General features: G+C 56.8%; 1 protein-coding gene across 4 annotated transcripts; it reads left to right on the top strand.

The window, feature by feature from the left end:
* The first annotated feature begins 564 nt into the window (after positions 1–564).
* CUNH15orf39 (chromosome unknown C15orf39 homolog) lies at positions 565–25,739 on the top strand. Of its 4 annotated transcripts, none has more exons than XM_019441415.2 (3): positions 565–583; positions 19,731–22,460; positions 24,397–25,739. In XM_019441415.2, exons 2-3 carry the CDS (start codon positions 19,781–19,783, stop codon positions 24,762–24,764), a joined length of 3,048 nt encoding a protein of 1,015 aa, XP_019296960.2. In that variant the 5' UTR covers positions 565–583; positions 19,731–19,780; the 3' UTR covers positions 24,765–25,739. The 4 variants fall into 4 exon arrangements, with proteins under 4 accessions (XP_019296960.2, XP_019296963.2, XP_053744811.1 ...); XM_019441418.2 differs by lacking the exon at positions 565–583 and adding an exon at positions 11,052–11,068; XM_053888836.1 differs by lacking the exon at positions 565–583 and adding an exon at positions 16,192–16,369.
* The last annotated feature ends 1,659 nt before the right edge of the window (positions 25,740–27,398 follow it).

Below are 27,398 nucleotides of genomic sequence, written 5' to 3'. Positions count from 1 at the left end.
TTTCTCCTGTTAATTTGCCTTTTGTCAATGTAGTCCCAGCAACTGCACCTAGGAGGGTACGGGAAACTTTGTTTCCCTCCCCTACAGTCACTAGTCCACATTGATAAGTGCAAGAAGTGTAAAATACACACAGGATTTCAAAGATAGCATGAGATAAAAGAATGCAAAATAGGGGCGCCGGGGTGGCTCAGTCCTTTGAGCTTCCGACTTCAGCTCAGGTCATGATCTTGCGGTTCGTGGGTACGAGCCCCACATTGGATTCTGTGCTGACAGCTCAGAGCCTGGAGCCTGCTTTAGATTCTGTGTCTCCCTCTCTCTCTGCCCTTCCCCCACTCACGCGCTGTCTCTCTCTGTCTCAAAAATAAACATTAAAAAAAAGAATGTAAAATGTATCATTAATAACTCCAAGTATTGATTACATGTGAAATCATACTTTGGATAAGTTGGGTTAAATAAAATATATTATTAAAATTAATTTCACCTGTTTTTTTTTTTTACTCTTTTCATGTCTACTAGAGAAACTTTAAAAAAAACATATGCGGTTGGCATTATGTCCCTATTGGAAAGAACTACTAAATGTCAGGTAACCTTGTATCTTTGGGTTTGCTTTTACCAGACAACATCACCGGGCTTTGTTAACTGAATGCTCTGCATCAGGTCCTGAACAGCTTCGGCGGGGGGCGGGTGGAGACGGGGGAGATACTGCGCCAGCCTTCGGGGAAGCTGCCAAGCCCCTCTTGGCTCTCAGCTCAGCCTGGCTGAGTCCTCCTGCAGTCCTGCCTCCACAGGACACTCAGGCCAGCAGAAGGCTGGGCAGAGGGCTCTGAGGACTGCCAAGGCTCTGGGAACTTAGGGAAGGAGCTTCATGCAGGGCAAGGGTTCAGAAGACAGTGTAGCCACTGGCCAGGAACCACGGTTGGCCCTTGAGAGCTGTTCCCATGGCCAGGACCACAGACAGGCCTTTCAGCTGCCCCAGTCCCAGGCCTCACTGCCCAGCACCTCCTGGCCATCTCTTAGTGGCAACAGAACCTTCCACCAGCCTTGCCAGCACCACCTGGCTATGATGGAACAGGCTTCTCTGCTCTCTCATTCTCTTTGCCACCTCCCAGCCCCCAGGCTCTGCTTGATTAAAAGATATTTCTGATAGTCATTCAGGGGTACAGGTGGCAGTTTGGGGGAAAAAATATCCCAGGCTCAAAAAAGACAACTACAGCTGGTGTTTCTGATTAACAGCCCACACCTAGCAATTTGGAGGGATGGTCCTGCTTGGTATGACCCAGGTTTAACCCATGCAGCTGATACAAATGTGACAGCTTTACAGCCATGTAAAGCTAACCAGACCTGTACATAGTTAAACAACCTTATCTAACATTCCTGTTTCTTCTCCTATATAAATGTGCTCATAATAATAATAGCCGACGCTCTTATCGTGCTTATTGTGTGTCAGGCACTGTGCTGGTAGCTTACATTGATGAATTCATTTAATTTGAATCCAGTTAGATTTTAGGCACAAACAACAACCCTATGAGATAAGCACTATTATTTATTTTTATTTTTTACTTATTTTTATTTTATTTTATTTTTTTGATTTACATCCAAATTAGCGTATAGTACAACAATGATTTCAGGAGTAGATTCCTTAGTGCCCCTTACCCATTTAGCCCATCCCCCCTCCCACAACCCCTCCAGCAACCCTCTGTTTGTTCTCCATATTTATGAGTCTCTTGTGCTTTGTCCCCCTCCTTGTTTTTAGATTCTTTTTGTTCCCCTTCCCTTATGTTCATCTGTTTTGTCTCTTAAAGTCCTCATATGAGTGAAGTCATATGATATTTGTCTTTCCCTGACTAATTCCACTTAGCATAATACCCTCTAGCTCCATCCACGTAGTTGCAAATGGCAAAATTTCATTCTTTTTGACTGCTGAGTAATACTCCATTGTATATATATATACATACCACATCTTCTTTATCCATTCATCCATCGAGGGACATTTTGGCTTTTTCCATACGTTGGCTATTGTCGATAGTGCTGCTATAAACATGGGGGTGCATGTGTCTCTTCGAAAGAGCACACCTGTGTCCCTTGGATAAATACCTAGTAGTGCAATTGCTGAGTCGTAGGGTAGTTCTATTTTTACTTTTTTGAGGAACCTCCATACTGTTTTCCAGAGTGGCTGCACCAGCTTGCATTCCCAGAGATAAGTACTATTATTATCCATTGTCCATGGGTGAAGAAACTGAGGCACAGAGAAGATTTTTTGTTTGTTTGTTTGTTTGAGAGAGACAATGACAGTGTGAGTGGGAGAGGGGCAGGGAGAGAGGGAGACAGAATCCCAAGCAGGCTCCACGCTGCCAGTTCAGAGCCCGATGTGGGGCTTGAACCCACGAAACCGTGAGGTCATAACCTGAGCTAAAACCAAGAGTCGGACGCTTAACTGACTGAACTGCCCAGGCACCCTGAGGCACAGAGAAGTTAAATAAACTTGCTCAAGGTCACACAGCTAGAAAGGTGCAAAAGTGGTACTGAAACCCAGCAGTCTGGCTTTAGTGTTTGTACTCCAAACCACTGCATTACACAGCTTCTCCCAGGATGCTGGAGGAATCTGGTGTGTTTTGTTTTCCTTGACTGGTTCCTTTGCTAAGCAGTTTATGATAAACCTGTGGCATGTGCTCACAATCTAAAAACTGTCTGCGATCGGCTTTAACAGATTAAAAAGGATGAGATGTGACTGGGACCAGACTTGTGGGGAAGAAGAAATTCCTGAAAGAAAAAGATCGTTCTATCCTTCTTTGTCTGTTTCTCTACATGAGTGGGCAAGGGCACCCCGACTGAGAATGAGTGCAGCTTGTGAGAAGACAGACCCGCAGCCAAAGGTTGTTGTGGCCTGGGGTTGATAGGTACCCCCAACTTAGTAAACGGCCTGGGCGGGCTTAGAAACGTGGAGCCATATCTGGTTTGCACGTATGGGGGTGGGGGTGGGGGTGGGGTGGAGGGCTAAATAGCTTTGAATGAGGACAGGAGAACAAGGGGGGAAAGGGGGAAGGGGGACCTGAAAAGAAGATGCCAGCTGTGACCTGAGTGGGGTGTGGCAGAACACGAAATAGCTGATGGGTTTGAAAACAAGATGGCCACTGCTTGTCTGCCTTGCTTGTTCTGAGTTGGGATGTTCATGTTCCTCATCCTCCTGACCTTTGGTCAAAGTCTAATACCAACGCTGCTTTGTGCCAGTGGGTGCTGAGGGGCTGGAGGGAGAGGGTCCGGCTGGGGGAGCAGTGGGCCTAGAGGCCATGGGCACACGGGGAGCTGCTGGGTGGGAAGTCTGCCTGGAGAAATCTAAGTTGCTGCTATCCTCAGAGTTACTGGGGGGTCACAGGGTTCCTGCCAGTTGCAGGTTGGGCAGTACACAAGGGTGTCCAGCCGAAATGGTGTCTAGCCTCTGAAATCCATGCTCTTGCCCCCAGTCAGGTATCCTGGCACACAGGGCTCTGTCTGCCCAGAGGGGTTCCTTTTCCGGGTCCATGTGGGCTTGGCAGCTGCCCTGTGGGGAGCCTCTGCTGACGGCCGAGGAATGGAGGAGGCCCCTCAGGTAGCAGCCTCTTGGGTCCCACACATAGTGTGGGTCCTGGGCTGCTGTTCTAGACCCTCCAAAGTAAGAGAAAGCCTCATTGGGCCTCCCAGGCCTTCCTTATCCTGACTCCTGACTCAGCCTCCCACTTTTTTCTGAGGCCTCCCTAGGCCAGCCTCCCCTGGGGAGTCTGTCTCTACAAGGGTATCCTGTCAGCGGCACCTCAAAGACACAGAGATGGGGCCCACGATGGGAATCCCTAGCAATATACTAGTATCAGAATTTGCTAACCAGAGTTTTGGCATTGTTTTAAGAAGTTAGGGGCGCCTGGGTGGCTCGGTTGGTTAAGCATCTGATTCATGATCTCAGCTCAGGTCACGAGCTCACAGTTTCATGGGTTCGAGCCCTGCATTGGGCTCTGTGCTGACAGCATGGAGGAGTCTGCTTGGGATGCTCTCTCTCCCTCTCTCTGCCCCTCCCCTCCTCGAGCACGTGCGCGCGCTGTCTCTCAAAATAAATAAACATTTAAAAAAAATTTTTTTTAAGTTAGAGCAGACTCATGAGTATGTTCCTTTATCTATCCATTTATTCCTATCGTTTATATTAACCTATATACTAGCTACATTGCTTTTCTAATTTAGTGTCACAACATATCTTTAGGTATTTTTATTCCCAAATTACCAATGAGGAAACTGAGCTGGTAGTCAACGCCTGTCTGGATTGTACCAGTCTTCCAGCTCAGTAGGGGTGGGCCTGGGGCATCCTGGGCTTGGACCTTGAACTGAAGAAGGGGATGAGGGGAGCTGGGTGTGCCTGCGGGCCACAGACCCACATAAGAGCCACACTGAGCAAAGAGGGGCTTGTGAAAGAGAATGCAGGTGGACCCCGCACAAAGATAGAAAACAGGGAGGGAGGGGACAGGGTGCTCCCTGGGCCTTGTGGAAGCAGGTGGAGGCTAGAGGGATGGGAAGCTGGTGGGTGCCCAGCGGAACTCGCCCTGCAGAGGTCTCCTGGCATAAAGTGATGGGGACTACCTTGAGGGTGGGGTGGGTTGCCCATGCCTGCTCCTCTGAGGTAAGCAGAAGGGAGGATTCCAGCTGGGTGAGCTGGGCCTCCACCCACCCCCAGGTGCTGTCTAGGGCAGCTGTCTGGAGGGGAACCAGCTCCATCCCTGGCAGGTGGGAGAGGATGAGCTACCGATCACAGCGCATAGTGCTTTTCATTCAAGACTTCCTACCTCCCTCCCCTCCATAATAAGAACATAAGAAAGGTTGGGGTGCCTGGGTGGTGCAGTCAGTTAAGCATCCAACTCTTGGTTTCGTCTCAGGTCATGATCTCACATTCGTGAGTTCGAGCTCCACGTCGGGCTCTGCGCTTGACAGCTCAGAGCCTGCGAGAGATTCTCTCTCCCTCTCTCTCTGCTCCTCCCCTGCTCTCTCTCCCTGTATCTCAAAATAAATAAACTTAAAGAAAAATCTTAAAAAAAAAAACATAAGAAAGGCATAAGCCCCATTTTAGAGATGAGAAAGCAGGCCAACCATGTCCAGTGATGTGCCTGAGGTCACAGAGTTAGGCTGGGGTACAGCCAGGATGCAAACTTGCCTTTGCTGTTCTGGTGGAGGAACTTGGTGCAAACCCTAGAGCAGTGGGTGCCAGGAATGGGGTGCTGGGAGCAAAGCTGGAGAGGGGGGAGTGGGTGATTGAATACCCCCACCCCAAAACCCACCTTCCCAGCCCCTCCTTATTTGGAGCCAGGAAGGAGAGGTTAGTGGCCCTTTAGGGCTGTGACTAGTGGCTCCTGTGACCATACACAGAGGTCATACATACCCTGACCTAACAGGCCTGACAGGGTGCAGCACACTGAGAAAGAAAGCAGATGAATGAATGAATGAATGCGGGAAAGAATGCATGAAAAGCCATGTCTGGAGGTCTGTCTGTGCACAGGGGTGCTCATGGGTGGACGTGACATCCTTCTCATCTGTCGCAGCTCCTGTGAGTCCCGCCTTGCCAGAAGGCCTCCATTCCGGGTGACAGAGCACAGTGTTGGGAGTGAGGAACCCTAGGCTTGCTTGACTCCTGGATCTGCTGCTTCCTGGTGGTGAGACTTCGAGTAAGTCACTTCACCTCGGCTTCCTCCTTTGCACAACAGGCCTATGAACCCGTAGCCCGGGAGATGGTTGTGCATGCCAGCCCACTAAGCTTCATGAGCTGTAAGTCTCTGCACTGGTATTATTTTCATTACAAGAGGAGTCAACAGCCCTGGACAGAGTCCACGGGCAGAGGGGTGGGGAGGAGAGAGGACAGGAAATGGGGAAGGGAGGAAGATAGAGGAGGGAAGGCTGAGTAGGGCTGGGGAGCAGTGCACACCCCGGGCAAGCCTGTGCTAGAAGAAGGGGTGCTCTTGCCTGTCCCGGGCCAGACAGTCCCCCCACGTGCATGTGCGCCGCTGGCTGCACAGCCCGGCTTGGGTCCCCCCGACCCCTCAGGTTGACTTCCTCCAGGAGTATTGCCCTGTGCCAGCTCAGGCTGCAGCATGTTCACAGCCTCACTTAGTCTGCCTGGCTGTCCCATGTCGGTAAGTGACAGTTATCCCAATTTTCTGCCTGTGTAAACTGTGCTTCAGGAAGGTGAAGTGACTTGCCTAAGGCAACACGGCTAAGGAGCAGCAGAGGCGGGATGTGAGCTAAGGATGGGCACCAATCTTCGCTGGCCACTCGAGCACAGCACGAGCACAGGGTGCGGGCCCCCTTCTCTCCAGTCCCCTGGCCCCAGGAGCACATTCCTGAGATCATTCTGCTCTGTGAGGCCTGTCTTGACTTGTCACGGGGTGGGGAGCCTGGCATCCTGGTGGAAGCATATCAGGTCACAGTGACAGTCCCGGCTCCCCAGGGATTGGCTCCTGGGGGGAGGGGGTGGTGGGTAGTGCTGTACCCACTGAACCCACTGAACCTGAGCATGGGGTCAGCCAATCAGGGAGCCCCTCAAAGTTCAAAGGGATGCTGGCCACCTGAGAGGCTGAAGGAGGTGGCTTAGTTCTGGGCAGGCCCTGCTGAGGGCAGTTCATGGAGAAAGCTGTGGTTGGGTGGGCCCTGGGGGCCGTGTGGGCCTTTCGTGTCCAAGCCCAGCCCCGTGTCTTGGGTTCATCTCCCACAGCCCTCGCAGCCTGGCTGAGCAGTGGACAAAGTCTCCCCAGTTCCCCCAAATGCCTTCTGGAACTCTTTGCCCTCAAGGGTTTCATGCTTCCACTTCTGGGTACAAACAGGCCAGCTGCCCACCAGACACAAGGAAACATGGAGGCTTCCCCTTAACTGAACAGGGCCACTGCTGGCCTTTTGTCCCTATTAGGATTTTCCTGGTGTGTTTACTGGCTGTTGCCTCAGAATTGGGATAGGAATGAGGCCAGAGCTGGGACTGGGAGCCAGATGGGGGTGAAGATGGGCTGGGATGGGGGCAGAATCTTAGGCTGAGAGCCAGAATCTTAAAAGCAGGAGATTTTATTGGCAATGAGCCTCTGCAGGGTGTGGCTGGAGGCCAGTTTCATGACTGACCACAGCGGGCCATCAGCCCCAGGTTGCCTCGATCTGCAGGCCTCCTCTTGTGGTGGGGCTGACTTCCTGTCTGTCTGGGTCCCCTGTGCCTTTCACACTCGTTACTCAGGCCCAGTGTGCACTCCTTCCCCCAAGGCTGAGCGATGGGATGCCCACTCCTAGGGCCACTGCTGTTCTGAGTCTGGGAGAGGGAGATGAGATGTGGTTTCCCTGGCCGCTCACTCCTACACCGTGGCCTGGGTGCCAATGCCACCTGCATCCTACCCCCATAGCACTATTGCCCATCCCACACCCTGCCTCTCGAATCCTCTCTAGACCCTGGGGGTTGTTACTCTCATTGTCCCTATGTTAGAGATGGAGGAACTGAGCTTAGTCAGGGGACATCTCTGCCTGCCTCTGCCCCCGGAGCCACTCCATTGTGCTGTGACCCCACACACGCTGACAGCACCTCACGACTTACCACCTACTTTTGTCTCTTGCAGGAGGTCTTCTCTGACCCCACCAGCCACAGGCCATCCTACCCTCAGCCCCCTGATATTACCCCAACTGGTTTTGCCTTCTTCCCTAGGGGACCTTGGGGACTTGGCTATCCTCCTACCCTTCCCCACTGCCCTGCCCATATCCCGATATCCTAACCAGCCAAGCCTTCCTGAGTAAGCAGAGCTGGTGAGGAGGTTTGTGTGGGTGCAGTGCATGGCCCTGGGGATTGCTGCGAGAAGCGGTGTCCTGCCTGAGGCTCCATTACTTTTCAGCTGCCCTACTCCAGTCTCAGAGGGATTCTTCAGTTGGGTCCACTGCCCTATGCTGGGAAACTCATACTAGCAAGTGCTAGGGGGCATGTGTGAATGCAGGGAGGCCTGCTAGGACTTGCCATAGCCCTGGGCCCCTGAGGTCGTGGAGACCTCCTGAAACCCCTTCCCAGGAGAGCTATTCAAAGGTAGACAGGCCTGATGAGGTGCTAATTACTGAGCTAATTGGAGCCTGTGTGAGCTACAGATGGCCTAGTTGACAGGACTTGAGGCCTGCAGGAGGGGAAGGGGCTGCCAGCAGAGGGTGAGGAGAGAGGCCCAGGTCCAGAGGGCCGTGTTTGTTCAGGAATTGTTGACTCACTAGCGCTGACCAGCTGCTTTGAAATGCAGCCCGGTCGCCTCTATACCTTGGCCCTGGCTTTCCCTCCACGAAAGGACTTGTCTTCTGAGGCCCTATTTGTTGGAAGGGTCCACTGAGCACTTTGCAGGGGCAGACTGCTCTGCTCTGGGGACCCCTCAAGGAGAAGGGAGCCACCCCCCACCCTGTCCTGGGGCCTCCAGGCTTGCTGCAGCCCAGGCAGACACCGGGCTGGGTGCTGTTGGAGGCTGCCTGTGAAAATAGAAGTGACATCATTGAGCTGGGTCATCTTTGAGGGGTCTGGTCTCACCCATGGCAGGCCCTGACTCTTTCTGGAACTTGGCCTGGGCCCTGTCCCGAGAACAGGCCTGTGTGGCTTCCTGAGGGGGCCGGAGAGCCGGAGGAGATGAACTCGTGCCCCGTGACTACAGAGACCTCCCAGATTGGGGATGAGACTGGCCCCAGACAGAGGGCAGGGGAGTCAGTAAGGCCACTTGGCTGCAACCAGAAAGGCAACAAGTAGCACCCACCTCCCTCGCCCAGATCTCAAATTCCCTGCTTCACAGACCACCTGCAGAGTGCAGGCGTTCTCAGCACCCTGGAGCTAGGGGGCACTCTGGCCTCAGCCGGGCAGTGTGTGGCTGTCACTCACGTTGGCCTAGGTATCTCAGCAGACCACAGCTCTGGCCCTGGCTCCCCATGGCTCCTGTCCACATTCTGCATTCTCTCTGGTCTCCAGGCCTTTATTTGGGCTGTTCACCCCACCAAGCACCCCCTCTCTTCTCCTCGCTGCCTAGTGAGGTCCTCCCCACTCCGCAGGCTCTGGCTCCCTCTGCATCCCAACTGCTGTGTGACCTCCTGCTTGACCCGCACCCACAGCCCCTGCTCCTCCACATCCCTCCCCAGGCCCAGGACCCACACTCAGGTAATCAGGACAGACAGCTAGGAGGCTAATGCCCCCAGAACTAAACAAGAAGATGGGTACGAAAGGCCTTTGGTATAATATTGGTTTAATAACATGATAATAATTGCTCCGATTTTATGAGTCCCTACTTCTGGGCCAGGCATTGTGCTTGGAACTTTCTGTACATACTTTCTCACAGCAACCCTCCAAGAGCTCTCTTATTATCTCCACTTTCCAGTGAGGAAATGGAGGCTCAGAGAGGCCATGCAACTTACCCAAAGTCATACAGCAACTTAGTGATAGTCTGGCAACTCCCGTCATTCCCCTCACAATGAGAGGGGGCTTGTTGTTGTTGTTGTTATTATTATTATTATTATTATTATTATTTTTGCCAACCTGTTTCCTTCCCTCTTTCCCCTCCCTCCCTGCCTGTTATCCTCTATCTGGTGAGTTTGCATCATTACTAGAGCCTGTGGGTCCAATTAGGGGACCTCCCCAAGGGAGCTGACTGAGGCAATCCCTGCCCCGAGGGGGCCTCCCTGAGCCAAAGTTTTAATTAGTCGTCACTGCTCTTCCTGAAACTCTGACCTGCCCACGGCTACACCAGCCCAGCCTGGCGTTGTGGAAAGAGGCGGGACTGGCATCTAACCCAGCGGCCGGGTGAAGCCACGCCAGCATGGCAAGGAGGTGTGCCTGGGCCCCTGTCCCACACAGCTCTCCAGGTCTACCTCAGCATTACTTCATTTAATCCATTAAATGGATTAATAAAATAAACGGATTAAGTGACTTAATCCATTAAATGGATTAAATAAATTAAATGCATTAATATTTGTAAAGCCCTTAAACCAGTGACCTGCTACATAGTAAAGGGCTATATGAGTATTACATTGAAAAAACAAGGCAGGAGGGACAGGGGGAGCAAGGGGCAGGGTGAGGGCACAAGGCTATTCTTGGACTTGAGGATGGCACGTCCCTGGGTCACCTGGCAATGCTGGGTGGACGGTGTGTGGGCTGTCAGCATCTGTAATGCTTGTCCCCCGTAACATGGGAGGCTTGGGGTTCAGAGGAAGGGAACGAACAGGTATGGAGAGGAGGCTATGTAACAGGCGCTGCTTTGAGCATTTTACATACTGCACACTGCCTTATAAGACAGGGGTTAGCATCCCATTCTACAGACGAGGCAACCTAGGCTCAGACAAGGAATTAACATGCCCAGGGCCACACAACCATTAAAAGGCAGAGCAGGATTTATGAGGAACCTGGGTGGCTCTGTCGATTAAGCATCCAACTTCGGCTCAGGTCATGATCTCGCGGTTGGTGGGGTTGAGCCCCATGTCGGGCTCTCAAATATAAATGAACATTAAAAAAAAAATTTAATAAAAAAAAAAAAAGGCAGGGCAGGATTTAAACTCAGGTCTAAGCCCTGTACACTGGGAAATCTGACTCCTCTTGTCCCCCACCTCAGGCCACAGGGTGGTGGTCAATAAGCCCAACACGGGTATACAGCCAGTCCCTCTCTGCTCCCACTCAGCCTCCCCTCAAGCTCCCAGAAACTCTGAGTATGAGTGTTTGTGTGGAGGACCATGGAGGGCCTCGGAGACCCCTTTCCTGGGGCTGGGCTGTGAGTCTAGGCTGAGACAATGACAGGAGTTCTGAGGTTGCAGAGCTGAGGCCCCACCCCCACCCCTCCCAGGAGCAAGAGGCCTCCTGACCGTGACCCTGGCCTGGCTGCACGCCTCCCCCTCAGCAGCAGCGGCTGTGCCAGCCTCAGCCAGAGCCAGCCCTCCCGACGCGGTTGCCTGGTAACCAGCCCTAAGTGACGGAAACCCCAGCAGGCCACTAACGAGGGGGCAGCACCAACCACCTGGCCCAGACCCCACTGCCCCAGCGGCTAAAGCTAAGGGAAGGTTTCGATGGACAGTCCCCCGGCCCAGCCTGCCCACGGTAGGAGGGGATGTGCTCTAGCACTGGGGGAGGGGGCCTGGGCAGGGCCAGGAGGAGCTGTGTTGGCAGCCCCCCAAGACCTTTGAACTGGGGAGCTGCGGGAAGGTAATTCCCTACGGAGGCCGCAGCGAGACAGACACTGGGCAGGAGTCAGGGCTGTGGGTACAGCCCGCCCAGGCCCAAACCACCATCCTGGAAACAGCTGTGCTGCTCTGCCCAGGGCACAGAGGTGGGGGAGGGGATCCCCAGAGAGAGGCCCTGGATAGGGAAAGGAAAGGAGGTGATTAGGGAGGCTGGCAGAAGTCCAGGCTCCGGGTAGGTTGCAGCCTCCTGCAACACTGAGGGGGAAATGCATCAGCCTCTCTCCTTTTCACTGGTCCTCCCCCTCCTCTTCTCACACCCCCAGCTCCAGGCTAGGGGCCTCCAAGGAGGGGGCTGCAGGCAGCCCAAAGCTCAGGTGGAGCTCAGCCAGGTGTTTTTCCATCCTGGGTCTGGGGATGGAGAGGGAGGCGGGGGGAGGCCGCGTCAAAACAAGAAGGAAGCTGGTGTGCAGACTGGACAGGCTTTCAGGAGACCTAGGTTCAAGGCCCGCCCACCCCAGACCCTGGGCATGTGGCTGCCCCTCTCTGGGCCTCAGTGTTTCCTTGTTGAAGTGGGCTTGGCAGCAGGCTGTTGCTGGTCTGAGGTTTGGTGTCATGGGTCCCGGGAGGCTGAGAGGGGAAGTACAGGGGCTTTAGGGGAGCTTTCGGCTGTAGAGGCTCCCTTCAGGCCCTCATTTCTGGGCCCAAGGAAGTTTTTCTGCTTTTCTTCCCTTTCAGATGAGCAGAGCCCTGCTTTACCATTAGACCTCCACTCCCTAACCATGGCCAGACTCCACCCGCTGCTGGGCACTAGAGTATCAGCATTCAGGCAGACCCAGGCCCTGCCCTGGAAGAGGTCCCTGCCCAGTCTAGCAGGGAAGCCAGGCTTATAACCAGGCCGTGTTAGCATAGGGAACTGAGGCTAGGCTAGGGCGGAGTGGAGTTTGCAGTGCTGTGAGGCTTCAGAAGAAGCCCAGCCTAGAGTTCTGGAAGGCTTCCCACAGGAGGGAGCCTGAGCTGTCCTGAAGACCAGCGGGAATTAGCAAAGAAAGAGCTGGACAAGCAGCAGAGGCCAGTGCTCTCAGCCCAGGAGAGCGTATTCTAAAGCGTAGAGGTATGCCCCAGCGAGGCCCTGAGGCAGGCTCTGGGGGCTCTAGTGGTAGGATGGTTGGAGGGGGCCAGTTAGGAGGCAGGCAGAAGCCAGAGTGAGAAACTGGATCCTGAGGGTACTGGGGAGCCATGGGAAGCTCCAAGCTGGGGGGTGACGGGGTCAGATGTGGGCATTAGAAAGACCTCTCTAGAGGAAGGAAGGTAATATTTCCCACTGCTTACAAAACCAAGCCAGACCCCCTCGTCCCCCCGCCCCACCCCGCCCCCGTGGCTGGGCTCTGGCACAACCAGAATGGGGGACCCTACACAGTACCCTATTCTTCAGGCCTCTCTTGGGCAGCCCATCCCTACGCAAACACACATCACACTGAAATGCCACAGTCTGTTTCACATCTGTCTCTCTCAGTGCACTGGGAAACAGCACTGGAAGGAAGGATGGGAAGGATGGTTAACCCACCCTGGCTGTTAATTAATCAAAGTGCTCCCCCCTCCCCTTCAGTAAGGTCCCAAAATTACTGTGTGTGGGCTTTTTCTGTCTAGCCAGTAGGCTGGCAGGCACAGTCCTCCAGAGGGGCCCAGTGAAAGCCCATCTCCCTTTCCTGGTCTTTGGGATTCCCCTCTGAGAGACTCTGATTTCCTCGGGAGGTGGAGTGGGGCTCCTCTGGAATTTGGGGGCTTCCCACTCTCTGCTCACCTGGTAGGACAGCAGGTTACTGCCTCCCCAGCGGAAGGAAGCTCTGGCTTGCCAGCATACCCATGGGAGGGGCTGAGCTCACTCTGATGAGATGCCTTGACCCTGCCCCTCACCCCAGGTCCTATCCAACCCAGACTCCCTGAGATGGTGTGAGTCCACACTGACGGCTGCTGGGTCAGCGCAGCCCTCAGGCTTTGTGTGGGTGGGTGGCAGAGAGTTCCTGACCACCAACTGTACCTGAGCCTTTGCTCAGAATGGTTTGGGGTCACAGTTCTTCGTGGGGAGTCCCAGCTCCTCCATTTCTTGGCTCTGTGGGCAAGCCACTTCCCCCTCCTCCTCTAGAGCTACCACTGGTTAAGGTCTTACCATAAAGCAAGCTGTGAACTCATTAGATTTGCATGAGCCCTGTGACATGTTCTCATTATACCCATTTGATGAGCAAACTGAGAGGTTAAGGGGCTGCCTTAAGGTCACACAGCTCGGTAAGTCAAACCTGTTTGCCTGTTTTTCAGACCCTGGCTTCATATGGTTGTTGTAAGAATTAAATGAGATGCGTATTAAGTGACCAGCACAGGGCCATGTGTCAAGTAGGAGCGCCTTGTCTAGCCCACCCACCAACACTGAAATATTCCTCTGCTAAGTGGGAGTAGGAAAGGGATGAGGAAGCAGAAAGGGCAGACAGTGCTGCAGCAGCAGTCCAAGGGCCTTCCTGGAGGAGGCAAGTGTATAGTTGGGTCTGAAAGGATTGGAGAGAGCACTGCTGTGTGTCTCAGGGAAAGATGCCATACTTCTCTGTTTCTCTGCCTGTAGAGTGGCTGTGGGCGCCACATCTCCCTCCTCTGGGGTGAGAAGAAGCTCCTCGGAGGAAGGAAAGAGATTTGTAAATAGCAAATGTGGCCTCATTAGAGGGAACAACATTATTAATAACTGTAGGTACAGCTGAGGTTCGGGGAGGTGACCTTTTACCTCACCTTCCCAGAGAGCCAAGGGGGAGTAATCAGGGGTGGGGTACAGGAGGAGTGTGTGCCTGTAGAGCCTGTGCAGACCTGGTGGGGGGAGGGGGGGAAGCTGGGGGAGTGTGAAACCTCCCTTCCAGACTTTTCTATGCTACTTTTCTTTGTTTACCCCACCCGAGAAGCCCACAGAAAGACAGGCTGCTCCCTTCTCTGCTTTTGTTAACACTGTCCCTTCCAGCCACAACACCACTTCTCCTCTCCACGACCACAGCCTAATAAATACGTGGAGGCTCCCAAGGCAGTCACCTTGTGTTGATTACCTTCCTTCATCCATGAGACACCTGATAGCCGCTTTTCTTCACAGTCTGCACATACATGACCGCTGAGGTAGAGAAGAAAAGGACAAGGTTGGGGCCTTCAGGAGTTCACAGCTGATACCCTACAGAGCTTTTTACCATTTATAGGCAATTTCCCACGCTGATTTTGTGCAACACTCACCTCAGTCTGTGAGGCAGATCTCAAGGTTCCCATTTTGCTGATGAGGAAACTGAGGCTCAGAAAGTAACAACAAAGTGGCTCCCAAGTTCCCTACCATGTCCTTGCTTTTGTAGTGCAAGGTATTTAAGTGATGCTGAAAAGGAAGGGGCGAGATACTGATTAAGGGGGCTGCTGTCTTTGTGGATTAAGGCAAGACTCAGTGGGGCTGCAGAATCTTAACTGGCCCCTAGGGTCTCACCAGGCTCATCCCGGCCTGGGTGGGTCCCACTCGGGCCCAGAGAGATTGGAGAGAACATCAGGTGAACTGAGCACACAACCTGACAGTCCTAGCTCCTAAGAACTGAACCTCCTCCCACCCCTCAGCCGCAGGGCAGAGGTGAGAGAACCGGGTGTTGGGCTAAAGAACGGGGAGGGGAGTGCAGAGGTGGTGAGGAGCAAGAGTGGGGACGAACAGCCTGTTGATGGGGGCCTGGCCAATACCCCCAGTTGTCACACACAGGTGCACCTTCCTGATGCCAAGGTGCAGGAGCCAGGAGATCTGAGTTTTTATCCCAACCTGCTGTGGACCCTCGGGAGAGCCCCAAACCTCTCTGAGTGTCTGCTCCCCAGTTCTCTCCAAACCCTATTTCTAAGGACCCTCCAGCTCTCAATGAAGTGATACTCTCTCCCCCTCCCCGCCACCCAGGTGACCTCCACTTCCTCTTCCCTTTCTACCTCTAGTGTCCAGCCCCTCCTCCTCAGCTCCAGCTGCTTCCTGACTCTTGGAACCTATGGCCTCAGGCCTGCTTTGCCCTCTGACTCAGGCAGCCCTGACCTTTGGGATCCAAGCAGGTGGCCTGGGTGGTTTTGCCCCATGAACTTGCTCTGACCTTTGGCATGTCCACCTGCCTCCCCACTCCTCCACTGCACACACCTGTCCTTGGACAGCCCAGGAACTGTGAGGGACCAGGTTTCTTTCGAAAAGGTAGCAGCACTGAGAGGCTTCACATCCAAAATCAGATGGTTCAGAGAGTCGGGGCAAATGGAGACAGCCGGTGGGCCTCTCCAGCCCCTCTCTCAGCAACATATCATTCCTGTCTGGGAATGCTCCACCCCATCCCACCTTGCAGGCTTCACATGCTCAGACCTGTCTTACTGAGGGAGGTTTGTCAAGAAGGTTCAGAGGTGCCCACTGAGGCCACTTCGTAACCCCCAGCACCCTCACTCCTGGCTCATTACAGTGATGGGGAAATCACCTCTTCCTCAGATACATGTGGTGCCCTAACAGGGATTGACATATGTTGGTCTGGAATTTGCTCTCACTGGCTGCACTGAGATTGAGGGACAGACTAAGGAACCCTTCTCCAGCTCTCTAACGCAACTAGTTAGTACTGGCCAAGGGAACCGGAGCACCTACTGTGTGCCAGATATCTTAATACAACCTCTTCTAAGCCTTTACAGCACCACCACTATGATATAATTCGTTTTACTAAAATAAGGAAACTGACGCCCAAAGAGGTCAAGTGGCATGCACGAGGCCACGTAGCTAGAAAGTGGCAATGAATGAATGATCTCACGGAGTGACTGCATGAAGGCGTGTGCTGGGCGCGCTGGGGAGCGGTTCGCGGAGTGCGGTAGACACAGACGGTGCACGGCACGCGAGGCCGGGGCCGGGTAGGGCTGGCCGCCGGAGGCCCTCCGCACCCCGGGCCCAGGGGAACGTGGGCTCCCAGAGGCGCTGCCGGGCTCAGCCTCCACCACGCGGGCCGCCCCGCCCCCGCTCCGCCCCCAGCCCGCCCCGCCCGGGACCGCAGACGGCGCCCAGCGGCGGCGCGAACGGCCGCGAGGAGGGTGGCTCCGAGCTCGGTGCTCACCGCGACTTCCCGCTCAGGGCCTGGCCCGACGAGGACCCGCGGCCTCCGCGGCGCTGGACGATGCGGTCGCGGCCCCGGGCAGCAGCGGCGGGAAGCCTGGCGCCCTGCAGGTACGAGCTCGCCCGCTCCGGCGCGGAAAGTTGGGCCGAGTTTGCGGGCGGCGCGTGGGGAAGGGGCGGGTGGCGCTGCCCTAGGGCGCCCCTACCGGCCGGCCGGCGCATGGAGCGCCCCAGGCCTGGGCAGAGGTGCGGCGGCTCCGGGCTGCGGCGGGCCGGGGGCTGGCGGGCTGAGGGGCAGGGGGCGCGCGGCTGCTCCAACTTTCCCCGAACTTCGAGGCTCCCGGGGCCCGGGAGCGCCCCGCAGCTCTGGCAGGGCTCTGGCGCCAGATCCGGCGAGGGGCCGGTGAGGAGCAGCTCCGGCAGGAGCCCTCGGGCCTCCCTCGGGGCCCCGCTCACGTGGACTGCCGGGGCGGAGATGAGGGGGCGGCGGGGGGCTGGGCCTGGGGGGCGGCGGGCGCGGAGGCGCCGCAGGGCCCTGGACGCGCCCTGCTGGGACGGGACGGCCCTGTGGTTTCCTCGCTACGGCTTGACTCACCCTCTGGCCGCAGCCCAGGCTGGCGGGATCGCCCCGAGGCGGTGGCTGCCCGGACTCTGAGGCCAGGCCGCCCCCTGCGCCTGACCTCCCGCCAGTCTTTGGTGTAGGTCCGTGGGCATGGGTGCACGGGCCTTCTTGGGGTGCACACGTGTGCCGGGCCCCAGCGAGGGGAGAACGCAGTTCTGAAGGGGCGTGTGTGCAGATGTGGGCCGTGCACGTACTTGCAAGCACGGGTTTGCATGCGTGGCTGCGGCCTGTGTAACAGCCTGCTGGGGTGCACGTGCGCCCCAGCGCCAACGGGCAGAACATGGGGACACGCGGAAGCCGCGGGGTCAGGCGCGGCGGCAGCCCCAAAGCCAGGTTGGCCGAGGGCCCCTGGCACCACGGTTATGGGCGGGGCAGGTAGAAGAAAGGTGGTGGAGGCTGATCCTGCGACCCTTCCCCCTCCCCTGGAGCCTGGGCCGCCCCAGGTTCATTTGTTCCCGTCAGCAGGGCCCAGAGTCTCAGCTGGGGGAGGTGTGAGAACCCCGGGAAGGGCCTGATTCAGCCCTCTAGGGGAGGCCAGACGCTGGTCATAGCCAGGCAGGATCGCTGTCTTATTCCTGGTCTTTCCCACCGTCCATGGGCCTTCCGGAGAGCAGCTAGGAGATGGAAGAGGGAATTGCGCTCCAGATTCTGTTTGCTTCCCCTGATGCTTGGCAGGGATGGCACGGCAGGGGGGGGGGGGGGGTCCTTTTCCTTGTCCCTGCCCTAGGCCCTGGCCGAGGTTGATCCTCCCAGCCCAACTCTAACCTCAGTCAGCAGACAGCTTGGTGGCCCAAAAGATGATATGACCCTGCTCCTTGTGGTCCTGCCCTTCTCCAAACAATCGCTTGCCTCCTCAGTATATGTGTGTGTGTGTGTGTGTGTGTGTGTGTGTGTGTGTGTGTGTGTCAGGGAAGAAGGCACCTACATTTTGGCTACTGTCTTGAGTGGGGAGGGGCCTCCCTCAAGGGAGTGTACACTGGGCTCCTTCTACTGGCAGGAGGTCAGGTCAGCCCCATACCCTTCATAGTCCTCCACTGACTCCCCAGAACCCTCATCTCTCCCCTAAAGACTCCCGAGGGTCCCCGGGGGGCTTTGCCTCTATTGGCTGAGTCCCAGGGTAGAGGGGAGGCTGTCTCAGGAAATCTCCGGGGCAAAGGGCACGCAATGGGCAGAGCCCAGGAGAGAAGGACTCCTGGGATTGGGGTGGGTGTGCAGCAGGCCCCAAGGGGCATGTGGAGGTGGTGAGACCAGAGCCAGCACTTAATTAATCCAGAGCTATCCTTGGGCGGGGAACGGAGCCTTAACACCCCCAACACAGTACAACTCCTTGTAAGGTTGCCGTGCAGCTGGTTGGGGTTTTCTCTCTGGGATGCAGATCTCTGTCATAGAGCATTGCTCTCAGTACCGTTGCCCTGACGCCCCTTCCTGTCTCCTAGGCTGGCCTGAGGTGTTGGGATTCTGGCCAGAAGATGAGCCAACTTTGTGAGAGTCCTGCCCGGCTTCCTTGGTGCAATTAAGCTAGGATAGGAGTGAGCATTGGCCCTCACACTACCCTTGGCTTTTCCTGCCCCCAAAATGTGCTGGTCTCACTCTGGGCCTGTGGCTGTCATTGGCCACTAGCCAGAAGGGAGGAGAGGGCTGGGAGAGAGGGCTGGCTTGGCTTGTTAGTGATAGAAACCTGTGGCACCTGAACCATGGCCTAATCATAACAAGAGTGAGCTGATTCATCCTTTCTAAGCCACCTGAGTGTTTCGGAGACCAGGGTACTAGGAGGGGTAGAGGCAGGGCAATGTGGCCCTAGAAGACTGACCTTAGATGACCCTTCACGGATCACTGCGTACCTGCTGCCCTGATGCTTGACCTCTCTGGGCCCGGCTCCCAATCCTTGCTTGGCCTTGCTTCAGGACTTTAGTCTTGTTCTGGCATTCAGTTTTTCTATTGGTACAGTGGGGGTAGTTGCCAACTAGCACTCTGTGGCCCCTGGGGACTCCTTCCCTGCACAGTCACACCCTCCCACCTCCCTACCTGCTTGTCCCTGGTGCTGTGCTGCCCTCATGTGCCTTGGAATACCCAACTGCAGCTTAGGGGCTGGGATGCACACAAGGCTGTCCTTCTGGACACTTTTGGGACCTTCCTGCTGGTGGCACAGCACCATCTACTGGACAGCCTTGGCTCTCCAGCTGGGGGCAGGGCCTGTACAAAGCTGTGCACCCCACAGCCTCTCCTGGGGGAATAGCCCTACCCTGCGAAACCAGGCCCAGTGTCTGTGTCACTCTGGGCTGAGGGACCTGGGTTCCAGGCTTAGCTCTGACATTTTTGATAAGACTGGCAGGTCAGAGAGTAAGAGCTGAAGAGTGTCTCAGGAAGTCTGAATTCACAGACAATGTCCAATTCCACATCTTGGCTGCAGTGGGCACCTTGAGAACCCTATAGCATCTGCAGTGAGAGCTATAGTGGGAGGTAGGAAGCCTACCTCTTGTCCCATCTCCTTTATCAGTGACGTTGGGATGAATGGGTTTCATCCCAATATGGGGAACGGGGGTAGCCAAGTGAGCTGATCCTCAGACTGTGCTCTGTAAAGTCTGAAACCCCAAGAAAGGGGTCTTGGGAGTCATGTGGAGAGAAGCTGAACAGAAGGAGGCTCCTGGGATGGGGGTGGGGAGTATACATTGGAAATCTCTGTGTTGTATGACTCACGCGTTCATTCATTCATAGTCTTTATCGAGCATCTACTAAGTGCCAAGTTCTTAGGTGTGGCAACAAGCCAGTGAGAGCAGCAGTCCTCCATTGCTTGTCTGGAACCCATTCTGACAGCCCCTCCCTTTCTCTCTTTCTCTCTCTCTCCCCCAGGTCAGCAGTTGAGTAGCCGGGGCCCCTGAGGGCTTGAAGCCTTCACAGTGATGGCGGAGAAGCGGCCACTGGGGACCCTGGGGCCTGTGGTATATGGCAAGCTCCCCCGCCTAGAGGCAGACCCCGGACCCGGGCACAGCCTGCCCCCCTCTGCTGGTAACCAGGACCCCTGCAGCTACAAGGGTGCCTACTTTTCCTGCCCTATGGGGGGTGCTCCCAAGGCAGGGTCTGAGCGGTTGGCATCCTGGACCCCATACCCACCCTTGTACCCTACCAGCGTGGCAGGACCCCCTCTTCGGACAGACAACCTATTGACCAGCTGCCTGCTCTACCGCCCGCCAACAGAAAGCTCTGAGAAGGTGCAGGACTCTGGCCCCGTTGAGCTCCTGCCCTTCGGTCCCCAGTCTCATTCCTACCCAGGCCCACCGTTGGCGGCCCCCAAACCTGTCTACCGCAGCCCTCTGTGTTACGGGCTCTCGACTTGCCTGGGCGAAGGGGCGGTGAAGAGGCCACTGGATGTTGATTGGACAATGGTGACTGGACCCCTGTTACCCCCGGCTGACCCGCCTTGTTCACTGACCCCAACTCCTGGCAAGAGCCAGTCTCTGGATGGCACCTTCTTGCGTGGGGTGCCGGCTGGGGGATCCAGCAAAAACTCCGTGGGCTTCTCCCCGTGTCAGGCATTCCTGGAGAAGTATCGGACCATCCACAGCACAGGCTTCCTAGCCTCCAAGTATGCGGGTCCTTACTCTGGGGACCCCAAGCAGGCATTGTCTGAGGGCCCCCCAAGTCCTTGGACCCAGCTGGCCCAACCCTTGGGGCCAGCCTGCCAGGATACGGTGCCCACCCACTACCCGCTCCCTCACCCTCACCCTCCACAGGCCCTGCCTTGCCCACCAGCCTGTCGCCACCCAGACAAGCAGGGCAGCTACAGCTCAGTGCTCCCACTGCAGCCTCTGGGAGCCCACAAAGGGACTGGGTACCCAGCTGGTGGGCTGAGCAGCCCCTACCTGAGGCAGCAGGCAGCCCAGACACCCTATATGCCCCCAGTGGGCCTGGACACTTTTTCCTACCCCTCTGCCCCGCTCCCAGCACCCTCACCAGGCCTCAAGCTGGAGCCACCTCTTGCTCCCCGGTGCCCGCTGGACTTTGCTCCCCAGACACTGGGCTTTCCTTATGCCCGGGATGACCTCTCTCTCTATGGGGCATCCCCAGGGCTCGGAGGGACGCCACCTTCCCAAAACAGTGTGCAGGCTGTGCCGCAGCCCGGTGCCTTCCAGCGAGGATGCCAGCCTCTCCCTGTCAGCCAGCCATGCCCAGAGCCCGGAAGGCCTGCAGAGAAGCCGGTGCGGGAAGCAGAGGAGAAGATGTGGCTGCCCAGCTGCAGGAAAGAGCAGCTCCAGCCCCAGCTTGATGAACACCCTGGAGCGCCCATTATCATCGAAGACAGTCCGGGCCCTCGCACCCCGCCGGCACTCCCAGCCTGTGCCCAGGAGCGCCAGTCTCTTCCACAGAATCAGGGTACGCTGCCACCCAGCTCTCCGCCCATGCCTATTATTGACAATGTCTTCAGCCTGGCCCCTTACCGTGACTATCTGGATGTGCAGGCACCTGAGGACGCAGCTGAGCCTGACTCAGCCCCTGCCCCCAGGGAGAGCCCTGCCAAAGGCTGTGGGGAGCCCCTGCCTGCCCGGGAGACCCCTTCGAAGGCACGATGCTCGCTTCGAGAGGAGGTGGCACTGGACTTAAGTGTGAAGAAGCCCATGGCAGAGGCTCCAGTCAGGGTTCCTAGTCCTGCAGCGCATGCCAAGCCCCCGGCCCTGGATGCCCCTGGTGTGGGAAACACGGTCTCGGATCTGCCTGACCTGGAAAAGGTAGTCCCAGAGGCACCCGGGGCGCCAGCGACTACAGAGGCCACCCCTAGGACCAACTTCCATAGCTCCGTGGCCTTCATGTTCCGAAAATTCAAGATCCTCCGGCCGGCACCCTTGCCTGCAGCCGTGGTCCCATCTGCGCCTACCCCGGCCCCTGCGTCTGCCCAGCCTGTACCCACGCCCACATCTGTGCCCCTTGGTCTACAGATTCTCAGCCAGCCCTTGCCCGTGGCCTGCTTCAACCTGGCGCTGCCCAGTCCTCCAGCTGTAGCCATGACATCCCCGACCCCAGCCCCTGCTCCGGCTCCATCGCCGGCCCAGGCCCAGGCCCCGACTCCGGCTTCTACCCCCGCCACGGCGGACTCCCCAGAGCAACACTTTACAGGACTGCATGCGTCCCTGTGCGATGCCATCTCGGGCTCGGTGGCCCATTCCCCGCCCGAGAAGCTGCGCGAGTGGCTCGAGATGGCCGGGCCGTGGGGCCGGGCAGCATGGCAGGACTGCCAGGGCGTGCAGGGGCTGCTGGGCAAGCTGCTGTCACAGCTGCAGAGCTTCGTGTGCACCCAGCAGTGCCCCTTCCCCCACGTGGTGCGGGCCGGTGCCATCTTCGTGCCCATCCACCTGGTGAAGGAGCGGCTCTTCCCACGGTTGCCCCCCGCTTCGGTGGACCATGTGTTGCAGGAGCACCGTGTGGAGCTGCGGCCCACCACGCTGTCAGAGGAGCGGGCGCTGCGCGAGCGGGCCCTGCATGGCTGTACCTCGCGCATGCTCAAGCTGCTGGCGCTGCGCCAGCTGCCCGACATCTACCCTGACCTGCTGGGCCTGCAGTGGCGTGACTGTGTGCGCCGCCAGCTGGGTGAGCATGGGGCAGCCCCAGTAGCCACCGGAGCTGTGTGAGCGAGTGACAGGTGTGTGGGCTGTGTGAATGGTCACGGCTAGGGGCTGAGGGATGCCTGGACCTTGGAAAGGGCAGGGAGGCCCAAGAACTCATGCTGGGGAGGGGGCTGGCCATCCAGGGTAGGCTCTGTGGACCCCCCCTCGCCCCAGCACGAAGAGCCTTCACAGCCTCCTCTGTAAGCCTCTGAGCATGCCAACCGCTCTGTCCCTATGGAGACTTTCTCGGCCTTCCCCGGTGCAGCACCTTCCCAGATTCCCTCCTCCTCCTCTGCTGTGCCTTCTCTGGCTTTGGTGCAGGCTTCTCCTTTGGGTTCTAGGGCTCTGACCAGGCTGTGTTCTCTATCTGAGGTCTTTCCCCACTGTGTCTGTGTCCCTCCCGGCTTCCCTTCTGGGCTTGGGCCGCAAAGAACTGAATGCATGTTGGCATGTTGCACCTGATGTCTGTCTGACCCTTAACTCCTCCCAGACCCACACTCCTGAGCTTCCCCCTAAGTCCTCTGCCCCCCGCCTTCTCCATCTCAGTGAATGGCACCTCATCCCCGAAAGTGGGCAGGAATCCCCTGTCCCCTCCAAAACACTGTTGCCTTTTGAACATGTAGTGTTTCAGTCCTCCCGCGTATTTATGGGTGGTGCACCCATAAGTCGGAGCAGTGTTTTGTGGTTTGCTTTTCCCCTACTAAATGATGCCTTGTGCATATTGTTCTTCAGCTCGCTCTTTTTGTGTCCTGGAGCATCATGTGCATTGGTGTGGGTAGCTTGGCCCCGCTCTCGGGAGCTGCTGTGGTGTTTCATGGTGTGTACACTCACTTCTTCGGCCAGGACTTTGGTGATGGTGCCAGGCGGTGTCCATCGTGGCCTCTCCTGCATGTGGCATATTGAGGCCTGAGGCCTGTGACCCTCTCGGTAGTCTTTCTTCCCTTGCTGCTCTGCCATCCCTGCCACCAAGCCTGTGTCTGGGCTGTGTCTCCACAGGAACTGTTTCTTGTCCCCTTGCCATGATGGCAACCTTGGCCTGGGCCCTTACCTTGTCCAAGTTTCAGGTCAGGGTGGAGAAGACCCTGAGGCAATGAGGCACAGATGTGGAGCTTGGGGTCTGGGTGACAAGCATTGCTGTCCCCTGAGCACTTAAACAGTTGGGGCATTTGCCCTAATGGGTGCAAAGACCATCTTGTTTCTGTACAATTGGGCTGTTAGGCCTAGAGAGGACAGGGCCGTATTTCCTGGACAGCTTGCTGGGCAATGGGGTCCAGGCACTTCATAGTCCCCTCCTGCTCTGACTGAGCCTGCTGGAATCTGGGGCATAGTGCAGAGTTGACTGGGACCCAGCTTCCTGCCGCTGGCTGGATTTGCATCCCAGTCCCCACTCCCTCCCTGGGCTGTGGGTCCTCCCCCGATCCTTGGGGGGGGGGTCCACCCTTCTGTGGGTGTCCTTAGTGTTACCCTGACAGCCTCCCTTACTAGTAGGTGTGTTCTTGGTCAGAAGCTCCCCTTCTGTCCCTTCTGCTGCTTCCTCCACCCCAAGCTCTGGGGTGGTGTGATGGAAAGATGATGGTGCTGATGTATAGCAGGGCCCTCTCTCATACCTCAGTTTCCCTGCCTGTACAGGCCAGTGGTTCCTGGCCTGTTGGCCCCTTTCCTTTTGTTCTTACACCAGACACTTCTCCTGAGCAGTACCCTCATCAGACAGAGCTCTGGTATCACCAGGGGAGAATCACACCCTTTGGTTTAGTGGTCTGGCCTCCAGCATGTGTGGGGAAGGGTCATGATGTCTGTGACCCTGCTGGGGCCACCCAGGCCTGAGCAGAGTGGAACCACTGGTTTAGGTGGCTGGGAGGCCAGGAGATGGGACCTAAGGGTGTTGGGGTCTACAGCCTGACTGTGTGTTCATTTTCCAGGTGACTTGGACACTGAGGCTGGATCCGTGCCCTCCTCAGAACCCACCATGGCCAGAGATGAGCCAGAAAGCCCAACCCTGGCCTGGAAGTCACCCGCCCCCAAGGCCAGGAAGCCGGGGAGGAAGCCACCAACCCCTGGCCCGGAGAAAGCGGAGGCAAATGCTGGGGAAGGGTCCCGCGGTGCCTCACCTACCCCTGCCACCAGCGCCAGCCCACCTGGCCCCACACTAAGGGCTCGCTTCCGCAACCTGCTGGAAACTGCCTGGCTCAATGGCCTAGCACTGCCCACTTGGGGCCACAAGGCCTCAGGGCCGGATCGGCCCGTGCCCCACCCACAGGTGTTGGGTGGCCAGAGCCATCACCTGTAGCACTGGTTGCTGTTTGGACAGCTGCTGTGTGGGGGTCACTCTGTACCCTTATCTTGTAGGCCAGCGGCCCAGGGCCATCAGTGGATACACCCTTGGAGCTTCTCCAGCTCTTGCTGCCCCCACTGGGCTGGAGACCCCACTTTTAACTTGAGGGCCTTCATTAGAAAGAACTACTTCCTGTTTTTTTCCTTAGAGAAAATGTGTGGGCTTTGGAGCTCAACAGACTTGGGCTTGAATCCTGGCTCCTGTGTTCCTTGCTGTGTAACCAGGCAAGTCACTTCCTTCCTTGAGCTCCCAGTTCTCCATTTGTAAGATAGGACAACGCAGCCTACCTCACAGGGTTGTTGTGGGGTGATGCCTGACACACACCCATTAGGGTTTGCTCTCTGCTCCCTCCCCAGGACCAGGGCCTAAATCCCAGCCGGGGCCTGGAGTAGGAGGCTAAGGCAAGCAGAACCTTCTTCTAGAAAGTCTTTGTGTGTCATGAGACTTGGTTATTGTACAGTGTGTATGACTTACACTTTCTAGAGTCATCCCCAGGAAAGCCTGGGGCTATACCCCCTCACTTGGTGTTGGGCCCTGACCCCCCAGCCTGGAGCACTCTGGGGAAGCCTGCTTCTTCCCTCCTGCACTACAGGGGGTGCAGGGATACAGCCTGGGGCTGAGATCCTTGTGTGTTTTCCCAAGAAGTTGTGTTTGCTAGAAGTCATGCAGCTGCAGGGACTCAGGGACTAGAAGAGACAGGCTGAATGACAGCTCAGTCCTGGGAGGTCTCTGAAGATATGGACTGGGGCCCCTGGCACTCCCAAGCTAGAGCCCCATCCGTCATGCCTGCTATGAGTTACCTCCTTGCAGAGTGCTAACCTGAGCCAGAGGCTGGCAGGCTGGGCCCTTGGCCTGGCTAAGGTTTGTCATAAGGCTGTGGGCCCTGGAGGCAGGCCATTAAACATTAAAAGCAATTGGGTTGTTTTTGGACCTGGGGCCTGGCTGTGTGTTTGGCGGGGCGTCCACAGGTTTAATAGGCCATCATCAGGTGCCTAGTCCTTAGCAGTTCTCCCTGTTCCCAGCCCAGAAGGTGCCAAGCCTCTCTGGCACCCCTGCTCGCTTGCTCTGGCCATGTGGGTCCTTGTCACACCCACTGGGCAGCCACTTCCTTGCTCGGGGAAAGCCCCTCCCCTTGTGGGTCCTGGTGGCTGTTGGTCTATAGCACACCACCCGGTGAGAAATGCTAGTCACCACACACCCCAGCACCAAGGACATGCCCACCAAGGTGTACTTCATCCTTCACACGTGAGCTGGTGTGGGGAGACCCAGCACGCCCTCCAGAGACCCTGCCTCTGCTGGGCTCTCCCTGCAGAGGTTCGTTCTCGGGGCTGCTGTGGTGGTGTCTCACTCCATCTAGACCGGAGGCTGGTCTACTAAGGCTGGTCAGACCTGCCAGTGTCAGTCCTAGTGTTGGTGAGTCTTTCCTGAGCCCGGCTACAGGATCCCTCCTGGCTCTGCTTTGCCCCAATGGCTGAGCCCAGGCCTGTTTGGTTAGGCTTCTCTCTGACTCGGGTGGCCTCACTAGGCAAGATGCTAGGTGCGTCTCTGGCCTCAGTTAATAAAAGGAAGATGGCACTCAGGTGAGCCTCCAGCTTGAGTGAGGCCCTGCCTCCTGGCTGCCCCACTTGGGGCTCTAACCCAGTACAAAAGGCTGAGGAGCCCAACCCACTAGCTTTGCCACCAGGAGTTAAGCCTTCAAGGTAAGTGACGGGGCAGCTTTGTCTCGGAGCCGGTGTTTTGGAAGGAAGAGAGCAGAGCTATGCCTGACAAGGGGATTATGAAGAACCACCCCCCCCCCCCTTGGTAATCAGGTGCTTTCTGCTCTGCCTTGTTCTCACTAAAGGGGTTGGGGTGAAAGGGCTGGGTCTCCCTAAACCCCCACAGGGGAGATGGAGCAAGGCCCAACCCTCTTGCCTGAATGTGCCTCTTCTGACCCCACAGTCCCCCTCCTAGAGTAGTGTCTCCAGCCCATGGGCTACCCCCTAGCCTGGCCTGCTGCCCCTTCAGGCCCAGCCGCAGCTGAGGAAGGCTACAGGGACATCCCAGCCAGTGAGCACCAAGCCCTGCTGCAGGCTGATCTCTGTGCACTCCAGACTTCTTCCCAGGCAGTTCCTTCAGCCCCCAGCCCAGCCTAGTGCAGCCCTTCCAGGCCCCAAGTCAGGGGAAGGTCCTGCAGACCCCCTCCTATCTCTAGCAAGACAAGCTCCTGGACTGAGGCTGGCAGGGAGGTGGGCTCTTCAGGGACATTGTTGCCTCCATGGGGACCCTGACCCTGGGTGTTCTAGCTGCTGCCCCTCGGAGGTGTCTATATCTGTAGAGCGATCCATCCCATTTAACACTCCCATCCCAAACCCCCTGCCTCTGTCCCAGAGGGACCCAACTCCCAGGCTCTGTGTCTTCTTGAGGCAGTGAAAGCCTGGGCTCCTGGGAAGAGGGTGCTGGCTCCCTTGGAAGAACCTTGAGAGGCTCCTCCTATGATTACTATGACTGGCAGGGGGTCCCTTGCTTCTTTCTCCACTAGCCACCAGATCCAATCCTCTGTAGACCTCTTCTCAGATGGGGGTGATGGGGCCAGAGAACGCTCCACTC

This window comes from Panthera pardus, unplaced genomic scaffold, assembly GCF_024362965.1.
Source record: "Panthera pardus isolate Hobbes unplaced genomic scaffold, ASM2436296v1 HiC_scaffold_24, whole genome shotgun sequence".
Classification (NCBI taxonomy): domain Eukaryota; kingdom Metazoa; phylum Chordata; class Mammalia; order Carnivora; family Felidae; genus Panthera; species Panthera pardus.
The sequence above is the reverse complement of the archived record's forward strand: the minus strand, read 5'-3'. Positions and strand labels throughout refer to the sequence as shown.

What these genes read in the sequence shown, in the direction of transcription:
- CUNH15orf39 (XM_019441415.2), top strand. Translation starts at nt 19,781, where the DNA reads ATGGCGGAGAAGCGGCCACTGGGGACCCTGGGGCCTGTGGTATATGGC. An exon ending in CTGTGTGCGCCGCCAGCTGG is followed by an intron (nt 22,461 to 24,396) that starts GTGAGCATGGGG and finishes TTCATTTTCCAG; the next exon opens with GTGACTTGGACACTGAGGCT.